This window comes from Coptis chinensis, chromosome 8 (genome assembly GCF_015680905.1).
Source record: "Coptis chinensis isolate HL-2020 chromosome 8, ASM1568090v1, whole genome shotgun sequence".
Classification (NCBI taxonomy): domain Eukaryota; kingdom Viridiplantae; phylum Streptophyta; class Magnoliopsida; order Ranunculales; family Ranunculaceae; genus Coptis; species Coptis chinensis.
In genome coordinates, this window is record NC_141463.1 from 72,538,827 (window position 1) to 72,560,874 (window position 22,048).

Here is a 22,048-nt window from a genome sequence, read left to right on the forward strand (position 1 = left end):
TGGATAGTTGATATTATCAATTTCATTACCGCTTAGACTATTTATTATGCTCGGACATAGTTCTTGTTGATATAATTCTTTATCAAGGCACCACCATAGTACTTGGTCAGTTTTGTGTACTTTTGCTAGAAGAGAGATTTAACTCCTAGTAAACTGGAAGTAGAATTTTTTAGACTTAGCCCATGAGACTTGAGCTTTATACCCATTCTTTAGAGAGTTCTTACGAAAAATCCGAGTCTTAGTGACTCAACATCTTTTAGTTCTTTATGTCATTGTAATATAGTCTCATTATTCGTTGATTTGGTTAATCACGAAGTGACATCAACTGGGGAGATAGCCATTAGGTCTTGTAGTCTATTCAAAATAGAGTATTATACTGATAAGTCAAGTAGTGAACCCATTCAGCCTTTATCCCACCTAGTAGGACCATCATGTTAAACCCTTTTGAGCCTCATATCAAGCCATTTCTTCCAAAACCCTTTATCCTTTACCCAACTCTAGACAAGGAGTATAGCCAAAAACCTTTATCAGCCATACCCATATGTTCCTGAGAATATGAGGGGAACAAGAAGGAAGAAAGAGCACAAAAGGAATATTACAAGGAAATATCAGAGAGATACAATGAAGACCATCATTCTGTTCTAAGTGAAAGAAGCTAGTGGAAAATAAGCATATCCAGTACTAATCAAGGATATACCACTGAAGTTAAAAAAAAAAGTTGAACAGAATGGATGGAAAAGCTAAGACAAAGGAAGAATTTTCTCTGCAATATAGAATTTGAAGAAATCTTCCAAAGAATGAAGCAAAACCCTTAGTATTTTTCAGAAACAACCTTTGAATCTTTTTTATCTTTCCTTCATAAACCAATACCAAGCCAAGTTACAACCTATGACTTATCACTACAGTATGGTACAAAGTCTAGAATAGGTGAGAGAATGCTAAAGTGAAGGACCCGACACTTCATATGTGATTGACATTCTTTCCATGAGACTACTGTCATCTAGAATTCTTTTTTTCAAGGTAGTATGTGGGATGTTCATATTCATTATTCTTTTCCCCACATACATGAGGTAAAATAGTATAACATCTTCTGAGAGATTCTTTTATGAGAGTATGACCGGTGAGGATTGAAAGTCGAGATTATCTGTCTAAAGGTAAACTAGGGATTTCGTTTCTTAGATAAGAGAGTATAGGAGATTGACTAAGTACACAAATAAAGCCTTGATTGAGAATTTTGTCAATTTTTACTATCTCTCATCATAATCTATGAGTCTTTGTAGCAATGTAGTTAGCAATGGAGACCGTCTATTGGAGTAAGCACTAAGTGGGTAAGGAATTTCTCTCTCTGAAAAATACTATCATTCTTAAACATGCTATTGATTGATTTTGTGGGTATATCACTTGAAAACCCTCACGAGACTATAACTCGTCCTTTTTGGGGAACTTAAAGGCTTAAAGCCTTGTTGCATATGGTAAATGCAATCACGATACCTGCAAAAGTGAGTTATGATTTTATTTTTGTTATTAGGATGTGATTTTGATCACTTATCTTTTTTTTTTTTTTATCTTATTTGCTAAGAGACTAGCAAAAGGCTAGTTGGGAGTTGTGATAAGTGCTCAAAAAGTGCATTTTAACCCTCAATTATACCTCTTGTTTAGACATCTTAGTGGACTAATAGTGTTTATAAGTTATGTTTTATGATTTTACAGGTGAAAAAGAGAATTTTGTGGAATATTAGAGAAAAAAGGGTAAAACGAAGCAATTCAGAGCATTAAGGATCACATGGGAAGCCCGTGGACAATCATGGAGAAGGCCAATGAATTGAAGCTATTAAAGATGCGACTTAGACCTATTTTAAAGCCTATTTGGAAGCCCAATGCAAAAGGATTCGTTGCTTGGACCAAAGCCCACAAAAGAAAATAGAAGGATATTTTCCAATTAGGTTAGTTCTCCAATCAGGATATTCTCCAATCAGGTTAGAATAGACTTCCGCAAAAGAAGACACGGAAGTCTATTCTAGAAGCAAAGGAATAGACTTTCGCATTTGGGAAGCATGGATCGTGAGTCTAGACGCATGGATCGTGCGTCCAAACGCATGAAACGACAATTTAGCCATTTCCTTCTCAGTTTTGGAGACAAAGTTGGACTATGAAAGAAGTTGATTTGTATTAGGAAACAAATGGAGGTTTGGAATGCTTCTAGAATTCATTGTAACCCTATAAATAGAGGACCTAAGTGCCTCATGTAATTTGCCAATTCACTTATACTCTTGTCTTCAGAACTTGAGGCAGAGAGAGATTAATAATAAAAGATTTGGTATTAACTAGCCGAGTCTTAATAAGTTAGTCTTTCTAGTCTTATGTTCTTCGACTCTTCTTCTTCGTGTTCTTCCTTTTTTATGGAAGGCTAATCTTCTCCTTCAAGGGATAAGATGAAGCCGGTGCTTAGGGTTTGTTGATTCTTTTGGTTCATGGTATTCTTTAATCAGGTTAGTTCTTTATGTTTGTTTAGTTATTAGTTCCATTGCCCAGACAAGGGGATGGAAGTATAGATTAAGATTTTTATTTATTGCAATTGAATATAATGCTAGAACAGAGTTTTATTTATTGTAATTGAATATTATACTATTATTCTATACTTTTCTTCTAGTTGTGTAGTGTTTTAGAGTAAGGGAAGTATTCATTGTGTTTGCCTTAGATGGTAATTCATTGAATAGCTACCCAAGCTTACATAAAAGGAAAGAAGATATTAATAGCATAAACATGGGAACACCCTTAAGTAGAGTTATTCGTTAATGATGTTTCATCCAAGAGGGCATCATCACTCGCTCGATTGCTTAATTGTAGTCTACTTGTGAGAACAACCATAAAGCATAAGGTCACAGATCAAAAGTATCGGTGGATTCTAATATCTTGAATTCCCTATTTTATAAATTCTCAATAGTTTAGTTAGTTTAGTTTAGTTTAGCATTAGAATCTACAATATCTATAATAATAGTTTTTAATCCCTCAAACCCCCTTTCCAGTCCCGTCCTTCATATAAACATACACTTAAAAGTGGAACAATATCCTACTCATCCTTTACTTATTGAGGGATAATTAGGTTTTGATACGCTTTTATTTTGTTCAACGACCATCATCTATCTACATCATCTATATATCATCTCAACACACAAAAGGAGTGCGTGTCAGTTGCGAAGTCAAACAACATGTAAATTCTTTTTGTTCATTAACTCACGTACAATTATGTCACATGAAGTTAGTGTCTTTGGAGTCTTGAACAGTAGTTAAATGTTAGGTTGATCATTTTGAACATGAGCTTAGTACTTGTTTCCACTTTTTTTTGTAGTCTAGGCAGTGCCTTGTCATGTTTGGGAAAGGAGGAGGAAGCTCTTCTTGTATGGGAGCAAGGACATGGATAGTATGTCTGACAATCAACTAATTTGAAACAATTGGTAGATTTGGAGGAGCTACTTGCTCGTGCCAAACAAAATAAACGCATTGTTTCTGAACAACATATTAAAGAGTCCTCAGATCCAATTATGTGTGTATGTTATTTGGAAACTAAAACACAGTGTGCCAAATGTATCTCTTGAAAATGGCAGTAGATCAAGTGGTACTTCTCAAGTATCCAACATTTCTAGTGTGACTTATGGAGCGATCAGCAAACCAGATGACACACTTGGAGTGATTATCAAACTAAATGACACATCTAGAGCAATTAGCAAACCAAATGACACATCTACAGTGATCAACAAATTAGATGATACATCCGCAGTGATCAGAAAAGTAAATGAGACATCTGGAGCGATCAGCACACCAAATGACACATCTGGAGCAATCATTAAACCAAATGACACATCTGGAGCAAGCAGCAAACCAAAGGGGCGTATCTGAATCACACAAGAAGCAAACCTCTACATCTGAAATGGACAAAAAATCAAGTGGTTCATCTGAAATATGCATCAAATCAATTGATGCATCTGCAATTCACATGAAAACAAGTGATGGATCTAAGAGGAGTCAGAAGGCTAATGGTGTTTCAAAGACCATGTCGATAAGCTTGGATCTTCGATTATCAAGAGGGATAGAGCGTCTAAGTTTTACTTATGTTACTTTCAATATTTTCTATGACTTGTATTTTGGATCCATTCATGGGGAAATTGTTTATTTTAAAATTAGAAGAATTACTAAAAGTTATGTTACCTGGTACTACAAAGTTATGGCCTGGATATGCCATGAAAATAGCATTTTCACTGAGGAAGTGAAGTGTTCAACCTTGGTATGACATCCATCTCATGTATCCAAGTAACATAGATGAAAAGTTATGTTCATTTTCATTAATGTTTGGCATGATGGTTGACTGGCAATTCCGTGACTGCTTGTTGTCTTTGCTGCCTATAAGACGGATAATTTCTATTACCAATATGATTTAAACTCTTTTGCAGAATGAAGGGAATTATGCTCAAGCTATTTCTATCTTTGACAAGGTTAAATTTTCTGCCTTGTTTGATAAGAAGTATCTTCTTCTTGATTCTTTAGTAGTAAACTAGCCCGTAATTCATGTATCATAGTGTGCCTTTGCTACTTCTCTGTGCACTCTTTCTTTCTTGTGAAGAAGGGATCAACTTACTCTTTTTGAAATTTGGAATCTTCAGATATTGAAACACAATCCTATTTATCCAGAGGCATTGGTAGGAAGGGGAACTGGTTATGCATTCCAACAAGAACTTAGGGTGTGTTTGTTATGATGGAAACACTATGGAAAGGAAAGGAAAATAAGAGTGGTCCACCTTTTCCATAGTTTTTAAGTCTTTTGTTTATCCATGGAAAGGAAATGGGCTTTTCCATATGGAAACAAATGAAAAAGGTTTTGTGTCTTTAGCTAACCCCTGAAAATTTTGTGGAAAGGAAAGGAAAGAAAATAAATAGATAGGGACTTACTACTAATACACCCCACCCAACAATACAATTATTCCTTTCCATAGCTTTTGCAAACAAACATGATTATTCCTTTCCCCAGTTTTTACTTTCCTTTCCCCAGTTTACCAAACACATACCATTTAAAATTATTTCCTTTCCATTCCATTCCATAGTGGACCACCCATTTTATTTCCTTTCCTTTCCATGAGTTAAAATTTAACAAACACACCCTTAATTATGTTACTACTGACTTTATGGAGGTCTGTAATCTCTTCATTCATTGTATATAAAAGTGGCTTCTCTTTATTAATGGATGTGTCTTTATTGCTTATTTATTAGGCTATAAAATTGACTCCATTAGCTGGAGAGGCATGGAAACGGCTCAGGCAGCTTTAGGAGAATTAGTGGAGGCAAGACTTTTCCATACTTCTCTTTGAATTTGTGGTTTAATTAACTACACTACAATTTTCATATGGTATATAACTATGTAAAGCTATTTCCATTATATATAACCACAATAATGACACATTTTGAAGTTGCTCGTAGATTCTAATACTTGCCAATCTGGCAACAAATCTCACGTTTGACCATTTGCTTTGCTACACCAACTAGGCTCCTTATTTTGTTCAGATAAGATATGTGGCATCTTTGTTTCTCCTTTTCTAAATCAAAATTTTTAATCATAATCATCATCCCAGACAAAGTGGGATATGTTCATAAAAGTTTATCAAATTCAGTTGCAAGAATACATTTTACGGCCTTCATTAATAAGAAGTTAACTGGAGTCTCTTTGATCCTTGTAAACTCACAATTTTGTCTCAGTAGATGCAAAGGGATGATAGTGATAGTGAAGGGGCGCTAGCTTGTTGAACAGAGTTTCTGCTCACTATTCACTAGATTTCCATTCTTCAGCCACATTCAAGGTTCTCTATTATATAACTTCCTTTATAATTTGCATCTGTAGGAGTGGCAACTTCGTTACTGAGTTTGCTTGTTGACCGATGGTACTCGCCTTATCTAAACCTTCACTTTGATGAGATAGAGGAGGTGTAAGATCATTAACAATCGCTATTGTCTTCGACTAGCTGGTTGGGAATACATTTTCCATTCTATCTGGATTCTGGAAGTTATATTATTATAATTTAGAATAACATCAACACCCGAAGGAGCAGCCAAAGCCACTATTGAAAGACTAGACCCAGTGGCCACGTACATAAAAATGAAAAAAAGGTGAAAAATATTACAAAACCAAAAGGAAGAAAGAGTAGCCAAAGGCCACTCTTGATTATGTTTGGAACTTATGGTCTTATGGGGGTTTGTCATTATTGGTATCTAAATATGTACAATTGTTCTTTCTTTGTTTGTTGTCTCTGTGTGGGTTCCTTTATGGTGAAAAATGTTACAATAAGTTTAACTTAAGTGTCACACCCTTGTTCTTGTTTTCCCTCCACACACACACACACACACACACATATGTATAACATTTCTTATAGATAACATTACCATGGGGCTCAGTGATTAGAATCAGTGAAGACCATAGAAATAACGGAAAAAAGCTATTGGGAGGTTTATGTGTGTTTAAAACCCAGTTTTATGTGTATCAACATGTTGTACTTCACCTTTTCAATTCTATCTATTTTAGATGACATTCTCTTTCTTTTCAAGCTATTGAAGATTTGACCAAGGCGTTAGAGTTTGAGCCTAACTTACCAGATGTTTTACATGAAAGGGGTAATTTGGTCACTCTTCTTACTATAGTAATATTTGGTATTTACTGTTTTCCCATTTTTTTGGATTGACCTTCCTCTTTCTCCTGCACGGACATGTACACACAAATGCCGTGCACGTAGCACATTTGCTTGTTATATTATCAGGTGAAATTGAAAGTTTTTTTTTAAAAAAAAAAAATAGTTGCTAGAATACTTGCAAAGCTTAATGTTCCCCTATTAGCTGTTTTAACATATGAGAGTATACTAGGAATTTAGTGCATGGGAAGTTGGTATAATAGCTACATTAAGTATTGTGTTATCATCTTTTTGTAACCTTCATTCTCGATTTTATGTCTATTTGGTTCAATGTGCGTTGCATATATTGTTATGATATGTTTGAATTCTTGTTGAACATTTAGTTTTCAAACATTCAATGCTCTGCTTTGTTTTATTGATTGTGTAGTTTCCTGTAGATTGTTAGAACATTAGATACTCTGGTGTATCTATTTTTTTTATACTTAGTGGTTCATTAATGCAGGTTGCAAGCTTTCAACTTTAAGTTTTTGATGTGAACCTGTTATACCTTAGTAATCTGGAAGTGATTGAGCGGGCCATGGATCATCACCAAATGCTTTTCACAACGTGTAAACAGAAGGTAAAATCTTAGACTAGAGAATGTGTTAGCTCTTGTTCATAATAATGATATATGAGATGCTATGCTAAGATGTGACATAGATGTTTTCCTAATATGATTGATAAATGCTATCCTAGCTAGTCATGTGTGCTACTATTGTGAAGCATTATTGGATACTATGCGAGTTTGCAACAGGTCATGCATACTGAAATGAAAATCGATATGGTTTATCATTTCTACAACAGTTGAAATACAAACTTGTGTCTGATATCCTTTATCTTACCATCTCCAACCTGGATAGATATCTATCTTCGAATGCTCTTAACCGACATAAAGTTTAGCTTCTTGGTGGTTCTTGCATGCGTATTGCTTCATAAGAATGATAAACTCACTCCTTTTATTGTTCTCTAGATTGTACTATTGATTGAATTGTATTGTAATTTTATTGCCGTTATTTTTAATAAGGAAAATATGAAGAGATCAGTCCCCCTCATGTTGAAGATTTTGTCAATATAACAAATAACAATACTTACACCAAGCAAAAGGTAAATCCTTTTTCCCTTGTGTGTCTCAACCTCGCTTGTTATTTTTGTTTCAATGTCATCTAAATTTGCAAATGCTTTATGTTTTGTTCACAGGTAGTAAAGATGAAAACAAACATATTTAAGTTTCTAAACTTTGAGATGGGAAATCCCTCGATAAAGACTTTCTTGCGGAGGTTTACAAGAATTGCACAAGGGGATTGTGAAGTAAGTCAGTCACACTTTTGAATATGTACTTGTTATGCTCCCTTGTAGTACTTGTGGATGTTTGAATTAATAAGTGAGTTATGTGGTTTTTGCAGTCCCCCAGTCCGCAATTAGAGTTCCTAGGTTGTTACCTTGTAGAGCTAAGTTTATTTGACTATGGTTGCCTAAGGTTCCTACCCTCACTAGTTGCTTGTTCAATGATTTTTCTTACCAACTTCACATTTCAACCGAAGATACACCCCTGGGTAAGTAGTTAATTTCACTTTGATACTTTAAATAGTGTTTATATTTAAAAAGAGTAATAAGTTAATTTCCTCCTTAAGTTAATTGTCATAAGAGTTTGTTTCTTACTAGTTTAAAGTGTTGGGTATGTATATGGATTGTTCAAGGCAGTTAAGCGAATGAATTGAATGTTAATTGGTATGTTTAGTGGTGTGGTATCTCCATATTATAGTAAAACTCTTTTCCAGAAAGATTTAGATATTCACTTTAGGAAGGGAGAACTCTTACCACTTGCATACAATTGACCACTTGCATACAATTGAAGATGAGGTGCTGATATTTATGGGTTTGTATGTAATTAATGCTAGGAGTGAATATTCATTTTTTAAGACTAATTATTGCCCTAGTATAGCTTGATTGCCCTAATATTTTTGTACTCGAACAAATTTCATACTCGTATATTTAGATTTCATCAAGTTGTTTCTAGCTTAAACCCTTTTAACCTATTACACATAGTTTTATAGTTTTTTAATGTCTTGTTTTTATGAATCTAACTTAAACAAATTTCACTTACTACTATGTATCGAACCTCTTTATTTTCTTAATTTCTTTTTGGTGTCATTGGTCTGGTTGCAGGTGTCGATGACTTTTATGATTGCTAGAGGTCGTGGAAGGACAATGTGAGAGATTAAAGGGTTTCATTTTAGAGCTATTAGGACTAATTCTATTCATGTATTTTGTTTACAAAAGACTTAATAAGTTTATTGATTGTTATTATATTTTTGGTTATTATCCTATTGTTGAATAAAATATAATCAAAGTTAAGACTTGTGACTTACGAATGAATTATGGAGTATTTTGGTTTAAGTGATTTCTTTCTCGCTATTGTACCCAAGTATATGTTTAAGTTTTTAGTGGGATGGACAGGTGTATAATATGTGGGATGTATGCTAGAAGCAGGTGGCCCAGGAACAATTGGGACCAGAATATTTAAATTTTTTTTTTCATATGCTTCCAAATTTAGCAACGGTTATATATCCGTTACTAATTGAAGCATAAGTAACGGTTACATATCCGTTAGAAATGGAAAATTGCTAACACTTTTATTTGTTGGAAATGAATTAAGAACAAAATCAATAACCATTACTAATAAATTTACTAACGGTTGGGTATGTGTTGTTGAAATTAATTTTAGCAACACTTGATAACCGTTAGTAAATTTTCTAACATTTTATAACCGTTACTAATATTTGTCACGCTTTTTGTGTCAATGCAAGATAACCGTTACTAATATTTTTTGTAATGGATGTATATCCGTTACAAATAAGCTGTTATGGTGTAGTGATGTGTTCACTACACTTTAAACTTTTAATTACACACCCATTTTTCTAACAATTTTTACGGGTGTTGCTCAATGGTTGACATGTTTACAATCCTATAGAATTGATTTTATTGTTTAGCTATGCAAATCAGTGATAATTCATGTTATATTTTATTTTTTTTATTTATTTATTTTAATTACTGCGCGCCTCACAGAATAACGTGCACGCCGCACCTTACACCTAATGCATAAAGAGAGATACGCACCTTAGGTGTGCCTTAATGCCTTTACAACACTGGATCAGACTAAACTTTCACGTATTATATATGAAACTTGTTTTTGGAAATTTGAATAGAGGAATGAGTATTAGACTTAATTTCTAATTCCGTTAAATTGCCCGGCCTATTTGGTTTGTGAGGTGAATGTTGAACTTCTGCGTGAAATAGTATTGAGCTTGAAATAGGAATCAGAATCAACTTCTATTTCTGTTAACTTGTTCAACAAGAAGTTAAGTTGTATGAAAACACATAGGCAACGTGAATTGGTTCTGCTTACAAGGCTTGATATCTTCTTCTTGAAAAAGTAAACTACCTTCGGAATTGGGGCTTAGGCAACAAAGTGGAAGCAAGTAAGTTTGTTTTGGACATGGGCATTCTGGGAGCAGAGCGTTCTAGTGCTGATGAGGTCACTTGACTTGTATGAGCTGATCATAAGCGACTTGGATGTTTGGATGAGTGTGGTCGTCTTGTTGTGCTAGACACGTGCTTAATATTTACTGTAAGTGTATATTACTTTCTCACACAGCCCCCTCTCAGCAGGTCATTTGTTATTGTGTAGCGATCTGGTGAGAGATTTAAGTTGGCACGTGGGACGGCTGATTTGAAAGGTTGTTACTGAACCACCTCGTTTTGTGGGGAGACGTGGCACACTAGGGTTAAATAAAATGATTGGACTTTTTTGGGAAACGAACCGGTGGCTTGTGATATATGCCTGGAGACCTGAAGGGTTCGTCACTTTACATCCTACTCAGAACGAGAGCGTAAGGTTAGTTTCTTTTTCTCTGCCATTTTTGTTTTGCGATTTTCTTATGCCATTTGCTTTTTCTGTTGGGTTGTGAGGTCGTTTGTAGTTGTTTGGTTGTTGTTGGTAACTTGTTAAAGAAGAGGAAGTATGTCTGATTCAGATGATACTCGATCTGATGAGATTCTAGAGGTTTCACTGAGTGAGGAGATAGAGAAGGTTGGTTCTGAATCTGTGGTTGCGGTGGCGAGCAGTTCTGGTGCATCATCCTCTAGTGGGTTGCCTCCTAGGGTAGTAGACAAGTGAGCTCTGAAAAGCTTTGGTGAATTGAGGCGTGCGTATGATATTCGTGTAAGTGATCTAGAGATTCACGAACTGAGTGAGGACGCTGATGTTTTTAGTAACGCGTTCGTCCCCCATGACTACGGTGTGGTTATCTGCGAAGGGCAATTGAGAGCGGGGTTGAAGTTACGTTGTCTAGGCTGACATGTGAGTTTTTAAATTTTTGTGAGAAAGCGCCCTGCCAGTTCGTTGGGAACACATGCCGTTTGCTTAATTAGGGTGTTCGATCTTTTGAATGAGAGTGGTGAATATAACATTGGTGTTGCGGATATTGTTGAGCATTTTGTTGTGAAACGATCTAGAGCTAACAACTTTAGCTTACAGACATTGACTGGAAAGTCTAGCGTTTTGGATGGGGTTAGCAACGAACCCTGGGAGAAGAGGCCGTTTTTGATAGTTGGGAATTATTGCACTTCTGGTTTTAGTGTGGAGACTAGGGTTTATAATTTTATTGGTATGTACTAGGTTGTTTGGTTGAACCATGCCTCTGTTTTGTATGTTGATAAGTATATGCTATAACGAATATGACCTTTGACTTTCTTATGTTGCAGAGGTCGCTATTGTCAGAAAGAAAGGACGTAGTGTGATAGAGAAGTTTGCTCGTCTGAATCGTTCTGAGAAGCGAGAGAAGTTGCTTGAAGTGGTCAGCTACTTTGTTGAAAGAGAAGAACGTGGGATCAGGGCAAAGAGGAAGCAACAGAAGAAGAGGTCCAGAGGTTAGAACATGATTACCTCATCAAGTGGTTCGAGTATGGAGTGTGAAAATAGTGGGATTGTGAGTCGGGAGGCTAGGAAGAAGAGCCGGTCTACTCAAGAGCGACCTGGCGGTGTGGATGGTGGTCATAGGTCATTGAAGCGACCTGATGGTGAAAGGTCTGAGGTCGCTGCAAGGGGGAGAGGGTAGGAGGATGCCCCCTTTGACTTGGATGACATCGCCACTAGTTTTCGTGAGCAGAAAAATACTCTAAAGAGTTTGGCTGAGGAGTCTGAAGGGCGAGCTATGAAGGTCGCTATAGGGGCTGGGCATGCTTTTGGGAGCAGCTCAGGTGCTAGTAGTGTTGACCGAACTGGAAGGAAGACAGCTCATGTCCCGAGGTCAAGGGCCCAGGTCGATTTTAGTGTCCTGGGTTATGGTGGCACTGAGACTGGCCAATCCACTGCTGTGGGGGGCTCTGTTGACGGTAAGGGGAAGGAGAAATTGGCTGCTAGTAAGGGTCATTCTGTTAAGGGGAAAGATGACTTGGAACGTAACTTGGTGTATGTAAATGAGGGCACAGCGAAGGAGCGACTTGTTAAGAGGTCGGACTGTAGTTACAAGTCTGCACCCATAGTGGCCTGCTTGTTGGAAGGGATGACTTTGGATGGGGACAGGAGGGACCTGGACTCAAAGGACCTGGAGGAGAATCTGAGGACGATGGACTTGGCTCTCTGTTTGGTAAGTACCAAGTTTTTCTGCTACTTGGATGATTTTGTTACTTGTACATGCTGTGTGTTTGGTTTGTAACCTTGTGTGATTGGGTGCAGTTTATAGCTGGCTACCAAAAACTGAAGACTACGGCCCAGATCGCGAAGATGAAGAAAGTTGAGCTCGCAAGAGTGAAAGACGAGTTAGAAATAGTTCAGGTGGTGTAGCAGTCCGAGAAGAAAGAGTTGGCCGATCTAAAAGCTCAGCTCGTTTCCGTGACCTTGGAGAGAACGGTCACGGTTAACGAGCTCAGTGATTTGAAGGGGAAGATGGCCAAAGTTAATGACTTCACTGAGAAGTGCAAAGCGGTGACCCTACAGGCCAAGGAGGCATATGATTTGATGTGCAGCGAACTGGAGGAGCTGAAGGAGAAGTATGAGCGGCTAGAAGAGGGGCATGCTCGTCTGGTTGCCAGTGGGAGGGAGGCTCCCTCGCATGTAGATGCCAGTGTTGCTCTCGCCATGGTGCCTGCTGTTATCTCTCCTTCTATTGCTAACCCTCTTGTTGATGACGTCTTGGGAACAAATTTTGTAGTCACGCCTGCGACGACCTTAACCGAACCTTTTTCCGTTGTTAAGTTAGATCCGCTTCAGGTTGAATCTTTTCAGCATATTGTTTAAAAAAATTGTATGAGTAACCTTCCTGTGATTGTCCTTGAGCCTGAAACATTATAGCTGGTATGTGTACCCTACATTATATTTCCAGTCCAAAGTGTACTCGGACCATGGACCGGATGTGGGACCAGCGGCGGACCAGTCTAGTGGCTGTCCAAATAAACACTTTTGGATCATTCGGTCTTCTAATCCGTCAAAGTTCAGAACAGGTCCAGGGCCCATCCGGGTGGCCAAAGTTCATGGATCCAATCCGTTCGGATGATTCTGATCTAATAATCCGATCGGAGGAAGTAAGAAATCCTAGTATAATCCGATAAGATCTTGCACAAGGATAGAATGAAATCTTGGGGAATGATCCTATTTTAGATAGGATCATACTAGGATTCATCAAGGAAGGCAATCTCCGAGAATCACTTTCTTGGCCGCCAAGGCAGGAGATTGTTATATATACGGAGGCTTCTGCATCCTCCAGAACTACGTTTTAAGAGATTTGATCCCGGATTCGTCACTGGGTACGTAGGCAACCAGAACGTTGGTGCAGTCTCTCTTCCTCAAAAATCCCAATCCCCATCTCTTTCGAGCTTTCGGAAGCACCATCACATTGGGAGTGTCGGGTTAACTTTTTGCCCCGACATTCTTTGGCGCCATCTGTGGGGAATATCGAACCCACAAACACGTGGTATTCCGTCGGAGCGTGATATCCTCGACTTTATTTTTCGATCGTCCTTGTTACCATGGCTGGACAAACTGCGATGAATGATGCAGAAGTTGCCAATCGGCATGTCGCGACTCGACAGAACATGGAGAATGTTCTAGGCACCACTGCAGAGGTGGGGCAATCGAGCCGTCGTAGATCCTTTTCTCAGAGCGGGGGAAACAGATGGTCTGAAGTTGTTCCACACACTCTGGAACCACTAGGGACTCGGGGATCTAATTCCCGTGTCCTTCGTCACAAGGCTGTGCGGAGTGCAAGAGCTACCATAATACATATCGGGGATGGTCCTGCTGAGAAGCTCAGGGGTGGCATTGACTTCCACAACCTAAACAAAGCTTGCCTAGTGCATCCATACCCATTATCTCGCATCTTAGATCTAGTTAGTGTAACCTTGGGATTTGAGCGTCTGTCGTTCATGGAGGCTTCCTCTCGGTATAACCAGGTACCTCTACAGAGATGAATATCAACATCTTGGCTCGTGATGAAGCCATGGTGAAGGAACTCAACGATGAAGCCCTGCAGAATCTCATCACTTACCAGGACTCTATGGAGCGCAGTTAGGACAAGAAGTTGTGTGCAAGATTGCAAGCCAGGCGATTGGGTCTTATGTACAAGACAGGTTACGTTACTTTGTAGGGAACATACCAAAGTATCATACCAGGCCAATTTGGTTCCAACTTCCAGTATGGCCGATTGGATGTTCAGAATTATACCAAAAAAAATCCAGTACCAAGTTCAATTACAATCACGAGAGTGAGATGCGCGACAATGGTTACGAAATTAAAACAAAAATAGCAGCGTCAGAAGTTTTATAAGACTAATGGGGAATGTTTTTGTTGTCATCTAAGGAAGATCTAATGCTCAACTCACAACTTATGGAGTTGGTTCAAAACGTCAAACTTCTATAATATTGTGTCACGGGAAAGCTACAACCAAATCTAATCAAATCTTACCTCCAGACATTCAGATAAGTATCCTACTTTTATTTGTTAAGTATTTTCTCACAATTTACTACAACATAAATCTTAGACTATATTATTACGCCAACACTTTCACATACCCATTACATAATAAGTCTTATTCGATCATCGACATTCATGCCACTCACTTATTTTTCTTCTTCATGCCTGCCATACCATGCGGTTCGAAGTGTTTAGTCTATAAGTTTTCTAACGTGTCAAAGCCTACTTGGGGGCATATTTTTGATGAAATATAGTTTATATTTGCTGACAGATTCCTTGATGTCTCTACTCGCCGGTGACAATTTCCTCCAATGTGCAACAGTTTCTATTCTTACACTTACTAAACCCGGGTGGCGAAGGCCATCTTGCACTTTAGTTTCGGCTTGCGTGGTGCAGGGGGTTTACATCTCGTATCATCGTTCGACAACGCAAACCCAAGAATGATAATGTATCATTTTTGGTATGGGTGCGATTGCTTAGGTTACATAAAGCGTCTACCCTTGGTGGCGCAATCTAAGCTACACTCAGGTTAATCAAACTAATAAGGCACTTCTGGTTGTCCTTTGGTCTCCACAAAGATCATCTACTGGAGAATCTTTGCAATGTAACTACGCTTGTTCGTCAAGTGACTTAGTTGCATTGATATAGTCGCGACAATGGTAGACCACTGTCTAATCTTTTATAAGGAGGGTTACACATTCAACATATCCAACTTATTGCCTGAGTTTTTATCTCTGCCGAGTTAAAACAAGCTACTTCATGCAAACATACATGAACACCAAATCTAAACTATGATAGGAACAATTCAAGCACTGTTACGATATCGGGATAACTCCTCCTTCAGCACATCAAGCTCCGCGTCTCGCGTGGCAATTTCTCTGGCTAAGCGAGCATTCTCCTCCTGATGGCTCTCATAGCGTCGTGTGGCTAACACCCGTATTGCAGTCCATATAAATATTAACGTGTTAATTTGCTTCTTTACTAATAAAGTTATAAGCTCAAGTGTTGTTGTTTACCTTGTCTAAATCCCATTGTAACGTGTCAACACTTCCATATATCTTCCGATGGCAGCACCGACGACGACTCTCGGGGAGCATGATCAGGATTTGAACATTGCCTATAGGCAGATCGGCGGCCATGAGATCTAGATGACGCGGAATTAAGTACTTCCGTTCCTGTATCAGATACATTAGGGGTTCGCTTTCTATGTGACGCCGAACTCCCATTAGATCCATGCGAACTATCTGCTGCAAAGGTCGGTATCATACTACTAATAGGCACTATATCTAAGGGTACTCTCGAAGGCCTACCACTCCTAACACGGAACCCAGAATCACTAGAACTAGTTGCAGCTGACCCAAAAGCCGGAACAGTATGGGGTGGTGTTTCTCCCAATTGCACACCCTTCCCTTGATCATTTTTGGGGGCATCTGGTTCCTCCTTGTCCTCTGAGCTACTGGGGGCATCTGGTTCCTCCTCATCCTCTGAACTACTGACAATAAGATTTCTCCTTCGCGATGGACTAGGCACTGTTCCTAGCAAGCAGAATTATAGTCATTTTTTATTTCCGTGTCGCAAAGTAAGCTGTTCACAAAAATGCAATGCTCGCACACACATGAGTTACCTGTGGTAAAGTTATTTCCACGCGGAGTTCTAGCATTATTCTCCGAGTTCAAATGGACACTAGATGCAACCCGGGAACTCACACTTTCGGTGTGCTCCCATGAGTAAACTGGTGGCACATATGATATGTGTCGGGTAGCCAGTCTCCGGCGAGGCCTTCCATACATCTCTGGCGTTGCCTCCCTTGCCACATTTGGTACTCGAGCACCACGAGGAGGGTCACTGCTGAATGCGCTACTTCCTGGCGCTCTCGACACCCCACCAACAACATGACCGGTATCTACCGGCGTTGGCATTACATCACGTATCCACCAAACCACCTCGTCTGGATATGACAAGTCATACGCCATTGGAGGTAGGCTACATATAACTACAAGAAACGGGGTCTTTAGCGACAAAAATAAACGTCGCTGAATATTGATAAAACGTCGCCCATGATATTTAGTGACGATTTTTGGTGTTTCTACATCGTAGCTAGTGATATAGTCGGCAATTATATAGAGCTGCGCTTTTTTAACGTTGCTAGATGTGGCACCTTCAGCGACGATGGTAATTGTCGCCATTGCCCTAATTTTGTCGCTAATTTATTTTCGTGTTCTTAATACAATAACGTCGCAAAAGGTGAATGTTTTGCGATATTTGCCAAATCGTCGATAATGAGGCCTTACTAAGCAACGTTTCTATCATCGGTAAATGCCCAAAAAATTTGAAAAATTTAGTATTATTGGAGACGTTTTGATCATCGCTACTAGTCTAAAATTTTGAAAATTTGGTGTTATTAGCAACGTTTTTATCGTCGTCAAAGGTCTAAAATATGTGAATTTTTAGTGTTTTTAGCGACATTGTTATCGTCGTCAAAATTCTAAAATATTTGAATTTTGGGTGTTTGAACGAAGTTTTTATCATCGTCAAAGCTCTAAAATATTTGAATTTTGAGTGTTTTAAACAACGCTCTAATCGTCGCTAGAAGTAATAGATATGAGACTATTTTTATTACTAATATTGTTCGTCAATTTTGTACAATTTGTACAATTTTCACCTGTCCCCCTCCCATCCAATTACCATTCAACAAATAAACCTAAAATAAAACAACTAGAATATCAATTATTTAATAATATGTAATAAACAACAAAATTTCAATAAATAAAAATGAGTCAATTTACTCAATTAGAAACAAAAGAGAGTTGTATCATCCCCTTTCATAATTTTTTTTTTCTACAGTCATCTTAATAAAAGTATTAACTTAAACAAACACAATTCTAAACATCCCTCAAGTAAGTTACGAATGAAACCATCTTCACAAAAAAATAAAAAAATTGATCAATAGCATTTAGATTCATCGAAAGGCTCTTGTAATTCCTTGTCACCATTTCTTCACAAAAAATAATATCACTTCTCTTTTGACATAAGATTATCTGCACATTAAGATGTTATCCATTAGATCACCCAGAAAAAAATGTGAAACCAAAAATATAATAGTTTCGTCATGTCAAAATTAAAATCCAATGAACACAACTAAGAAAGCAAGAATTCAACTAAGATAGGCCACCAGACATGATGCAACACCACTACCAAGAAACATATAAATACATTTACACCCATTTGCCAATGTTGGTATCCAATCGGCGCTCGATTATAAGCCGCATCCGTGAGCCTCACACGACTCATCCTACGACCATCCGTAAATGTAGCCCTCCCCACATAGTCATCCACTTTATCTTTCAGCTGCCTACTCACTGATCTACTATTAGCCCACTCGCCTTCTCGCTAGTCAGCACACGACCATGAAGGCAAGCAGTTGATCATCATAAAACTCGAACAAGAAAAATAGGATACCGATCATAATCTGCAGAAACCATGCACAATCATGAGATTACTCCATAATTTCATAAAGCACTGTAAATGGGTAAAACAGTAAAATGAAAGGGTGGAGCGAAGATGGAGTAAAGAGGAACTAAGAAATATGGAAGAATATCTCAGTAGTGCTAAAATGTCCCTACATTTACTGAACCTAAAAACTTCACTAGAAGTGAGCCAAAGGATTACATAAAACTTACTGGTATAAAAACTAGTGATTCAATGACATGCACAAAGATCAACTGGAAAGTTAGAAGTCGATGTCGAGCATGGTGTTCCAGTTGCACTGCACTAGTTGTTAACAAAAATAGTTATTTACATCTATAAAGAAAAGAAATGGCCAATTGATATCACAAGTAACTCTTAATAATCGAGATATAATGTTGCAGAGATCACCTAATAACTAGTTAAGATGGACATGGCTTATCGATCCTCACAACTGATGGTACATAGCCTTAATTGGTTCATTACCCAGACTTGTTTTATAGTAAGGTCATTACTCTAACAGTCTAGCATGTGACTTATAAGGCAACCCAAGAGGTCATACCAGGTGAACACAAGTTACAACATACTTCTATAAAAGAGAATAATATCAAACCAACCTGTGAACTTGAGCATGCGAGTCTGTGTCTCTCTCACTGTAAACGAAACTGACATGGTTGTTGTGAAGAAAATAAACAGCGACATAATAAGCACACCACACTTGGTCACTAGATAATCTGCATGGATAAGGGAATAAAACCTATCAAATCAGAATCTCCTGTCAGACATCTCCAGAGAGAGCAAGAAACTCTCTTACTAAGCACATGTATCATAAAGTTATATTCTGTTTTGTGTGAAAACAAACTACTTTCTTAAGCAAAAGCCAAAGAGAATTTCCCAAACAAAGTATTCATGAAAGAACACATTCCAGTTGAAGCATGTTTAAGAATTTCTACATTCATCAATTAGTATTTTGGGGTTTCAGTTCAATACACAGTTGTTAAAATAAACAACTGTATTTAGAGAAGGGGGTCAACGTCCTTTAAGCAGTCCCAGCTATCGGAGGTCAATAACAATAGTAGAGACTTCCAATTCTAGTCAGTTCTAATCATAATGTTCACATATTTATCATATATTTTCATGTATATGTCTGAATAATTTTTTCAGTATAACACACAGCCAAATTCTATACACAATGAACTAGGATACATCTGATTAATTTCCTAACATGCTATATTATCAAGCTGGTAAAACTTCAGATAGTGTCAAACCTGCTGTTGAATCATGTGCGTAACTAAGATCGTAGAACTCTTTTGTTTGATAATTATAAAGGTAGCATGCATGAGGAAAACCAATAGCATTATAAGAAACATCTCGACCAGAGGAACATCACCAAAACATATGAACAACAACACCATCAGAAGGAAATAAAACTATATATATACCTGAAACAAACCAAAACAGGATGAGACTAACCAAATTCTATTCCAGAAAAAAAAAAAAAAAAAAAAAAAAACCTTAATAACAGTAACGCATAAACTGCAAAGACACACCCAAACCAAACTTTAGCACCACAAATTAGCTGAAAGAATAAAAAAGGTAAATAAGCTACTAGAATTATTGAATTGGGTGAATAAACCCAAATTCAAAGATAAAGCTAGAGTATATCAAACATAAACTTAACTGCCATTAGTATTTGGATCACATAGTAAAAGATGACGAAGAGAACCTGAAACCAGTGGCAACAACAACATTTTAAAAACCCTAGTTGGTCAATAAGATTATTAAATAGAGACAACAATTAATTCAAATAACTAGCCCACTGGAAATAGTTAGAAGCTTACAGATTATTGAGATTCGTACATGAGCTTAGGTTATCCGGGATAGGACCCTGGAGATTGTTGTTAGCAACATTCCTGCATGCACGTAAAAGGCACAACAAACCAACTTACAAAACTTTGGAAAAACTGAAATTAATGAAAACTAAAGCTGGTACTAAAATACATTTAGTCAGAAGACACTTACAGTTCAAATAGATTTGTAAGCTTCCCAAGTTCAGGTGGAATATGTCCACCTCGATTATCATTTAGCTCCCTGGGGATGTAAAACTTTAGTAGCTCAAAAAATAGTAAAATAATGCTATTTTTCTTCCCAAAAGGTCTAAGAATAACAATGATCATCCATAATTCAGCACAGTATAACTTCATGCCCACTTGCATGCATTCAACAACTATTCATGAGGTTGAACATATTTCCTAGTGACCACCTATTAGGCAAAATTAACTTTCCAATGAAAGTTAATGCAATTGGACAATTCTGATGTCAAATCATCCAAAAGACCACATTTTGAGAAATTTGATCAAATAGAATATTGCCAGTCAATAGAATCAGGAGCCTGGGTAATCAGCAGGTTTAGTCAATTAATAGCACTATGCCTTTTTGAGTTCTGTCCCCATGGAAAACAAGAATAAGGAAGCATGAGAGCTTACTTCACCATAATCTCAACAATACCATCAATCAATAAGAAAATTTATCAAAGAGTAGAGAAGAAGCTTCCTTACAGATAGTGGAGATTTGACATGTTCCCCAGCTCAGGAGGAATTGATCTTGTAAGCTTGTTACCATGCAAATACCTAGAATTGAAGAAAATAATGGTTCCTTAAGATATATTTATGGAGGTTCTTTAAGAACAAAAGCAATGAAACTCTTGAAAGTGTCAACACATATGCTTTCTATTTGACCAAAGCAAAAATTCTACAACCAGCCACAGCAAAAGCACTTACAATTTTTCATTATAAGTTAAATTGCCGAGTATAGGAGGAATTGGTCCACTTAACAAGTTGTAGCTGAGATCACTATATAGAAACAAAAGAGGAGAGACAAAAGTCAAATAATCTACCAGAGCTATTGGAGGATGGCAGGATGATACTCAAGGATGACATTATACAAGTATGGTGACTGCACACTCGTGAGGAAAAATTAAGGACTCCTTAATATTTCATATAAAAAATTTATAGCAAAAGTAAATTAAGAATGCTTACAGTATAACAAGTGCCTACATGAGACCAATCACTGCACGGATGGAATATTCCCAGTAAACTGATTTCCTTGCAGAGATCTTTCATGTAATAAGGGGGGAAAAGATGATGAATAAGTTAAATCATTATTATTAGACATTGAGAAATTACATTACACTACCAAAGACAACAAACTAAAATAAAATACAGTAGCATTCACTCACAATGTAGCCACTTGCAGAAATCCAATGTTGAAAGGAATTTTCCCCGTCAGCTGGTTGTAGGACACGTCCCTACAAATGAAAGAAAGAACTTAGACTCCTCCAACTTTTCAAGAGTAGAAGACTTCCTCACAAGTCACAACATAACTCAGTTAAGACAAAATACGTACAATACCTGAAAGGCGGTACAATTCCCAATGTTCTGAGGGATGCTGTCACACCCCGAATTTCGACAGAATTCGGAAAAACATTATTTGTTTCCGACTCTTCGATCTCTGAGGTGTGACACACTCTCAACTTCCAAAAACCCATAAACAGTTTAAATATGCGGATAATTAAAAACCAATAAAATTTTTTAAACTTAAACAAGTGTCCTCTTCATTATAAAAATTTACAAATGAAAATACAAAAACATTATGCAGACCGAAAAATCTATATCACCTCAAAGGAAAACAAAATCTATCTTGAAATGCGACGCTTAACGCAAAACCACACGGCAAAGAACCAATCTTCTTCAACACTAAACTCAAAGACTTATCAATTGTGTTCATTTAATCTAACACACCCGATAAGCCAACATGCAAATCGGGTCAAGATTATAAAATCTTTGGTGTGAGTAATTTCTAAAACACAACATATACTTATACATATATTTACACAATCTATAAGGCG

General features: G+C 37.5%; 1 protein-coding gene across 15 annotated transcripts; it reads right to left on the reverse strand.

Annotated features, from left to right (window-relative positions):
* Positions 1-17,433: 17,433 nt before the first annotated feature.
* On the reverse strand, positions 17,434-21,594 carry LOC147482854 (membralin-like protein At1g60995). Of its 15 annotated transcripts, XR_015206184.1 has the most exons (13): positions 21,552-21,594; positions 21,380-21,448; positions 21,180-21,256; positions 20,922-20,993; positions 20,700-20,771; positions 20,164-20,232; positions 19,983-20,054; positions 19,823-19,867; positions 19,656-19,720; positions 19,410-19,583; positions 18,759-18,875; positions 18,357-18,442; positions 17,434-18,145 (listed from the first exon to the last, which is right to left on the reverse strand). XR_015206184.1 is itself a non-coding variant. In XM_086580694.1 (10 exons), exons 5-9 carry the CDS (start codon positions 20,717-20,719, stop codon positions 18,376-18,378), a joined length of 345 nt encoding a protein of 114 aa, XP_086436820.1. In that variant the 5' UTR covers positions 20,720-20,771; positions 20,922-20,993; positions 21,180-21,256; positions 21,380-21,448; positions 21,552-21,594; the 3' UTR covers positions 17,434-18,145; positions 18,357-18,375. The 15 variants fall into 15 exon arrangements, 3 of the variants coding, with proteins under 3 accessions (XP_086436820.1, XP_086436819.1, XP_086436821.1); XR_015206183.1 differs by lacking the exon at positions 19,656-19,720; XR_015206182.1 differs by having other exon boundaries at positions 19,410-19,720.
* Between the last annotated feature and the right edge of the window lie 454 nt (positions 21,595-22,048).

What these genes read in the sequence shown, in the direction of transcription:
- LOC147482854 (XM_086580693.1), bottom strand. Translation starts at nt 20,719, where the DNA reads ATGTCAAATCTCCACTATCT. An exon ending in ATGTCAAATCTCCACTATCT is followed by an intron (nt 20,233 to 20,699) that starts GTAAGGAAGCTT and finishes TTACATCCCCAG; the next exon opens with GGAGCTAAATGATAATCGAG. An exon ending in AATCACTAGTTTTTATACCA is followed by an intron (nt 18,146 to 18,356) that starts GTAAGTTTTATG and finishes TGGTTTCTGCAG; the next exon opens with ATTATGATCGGTATCCTATT.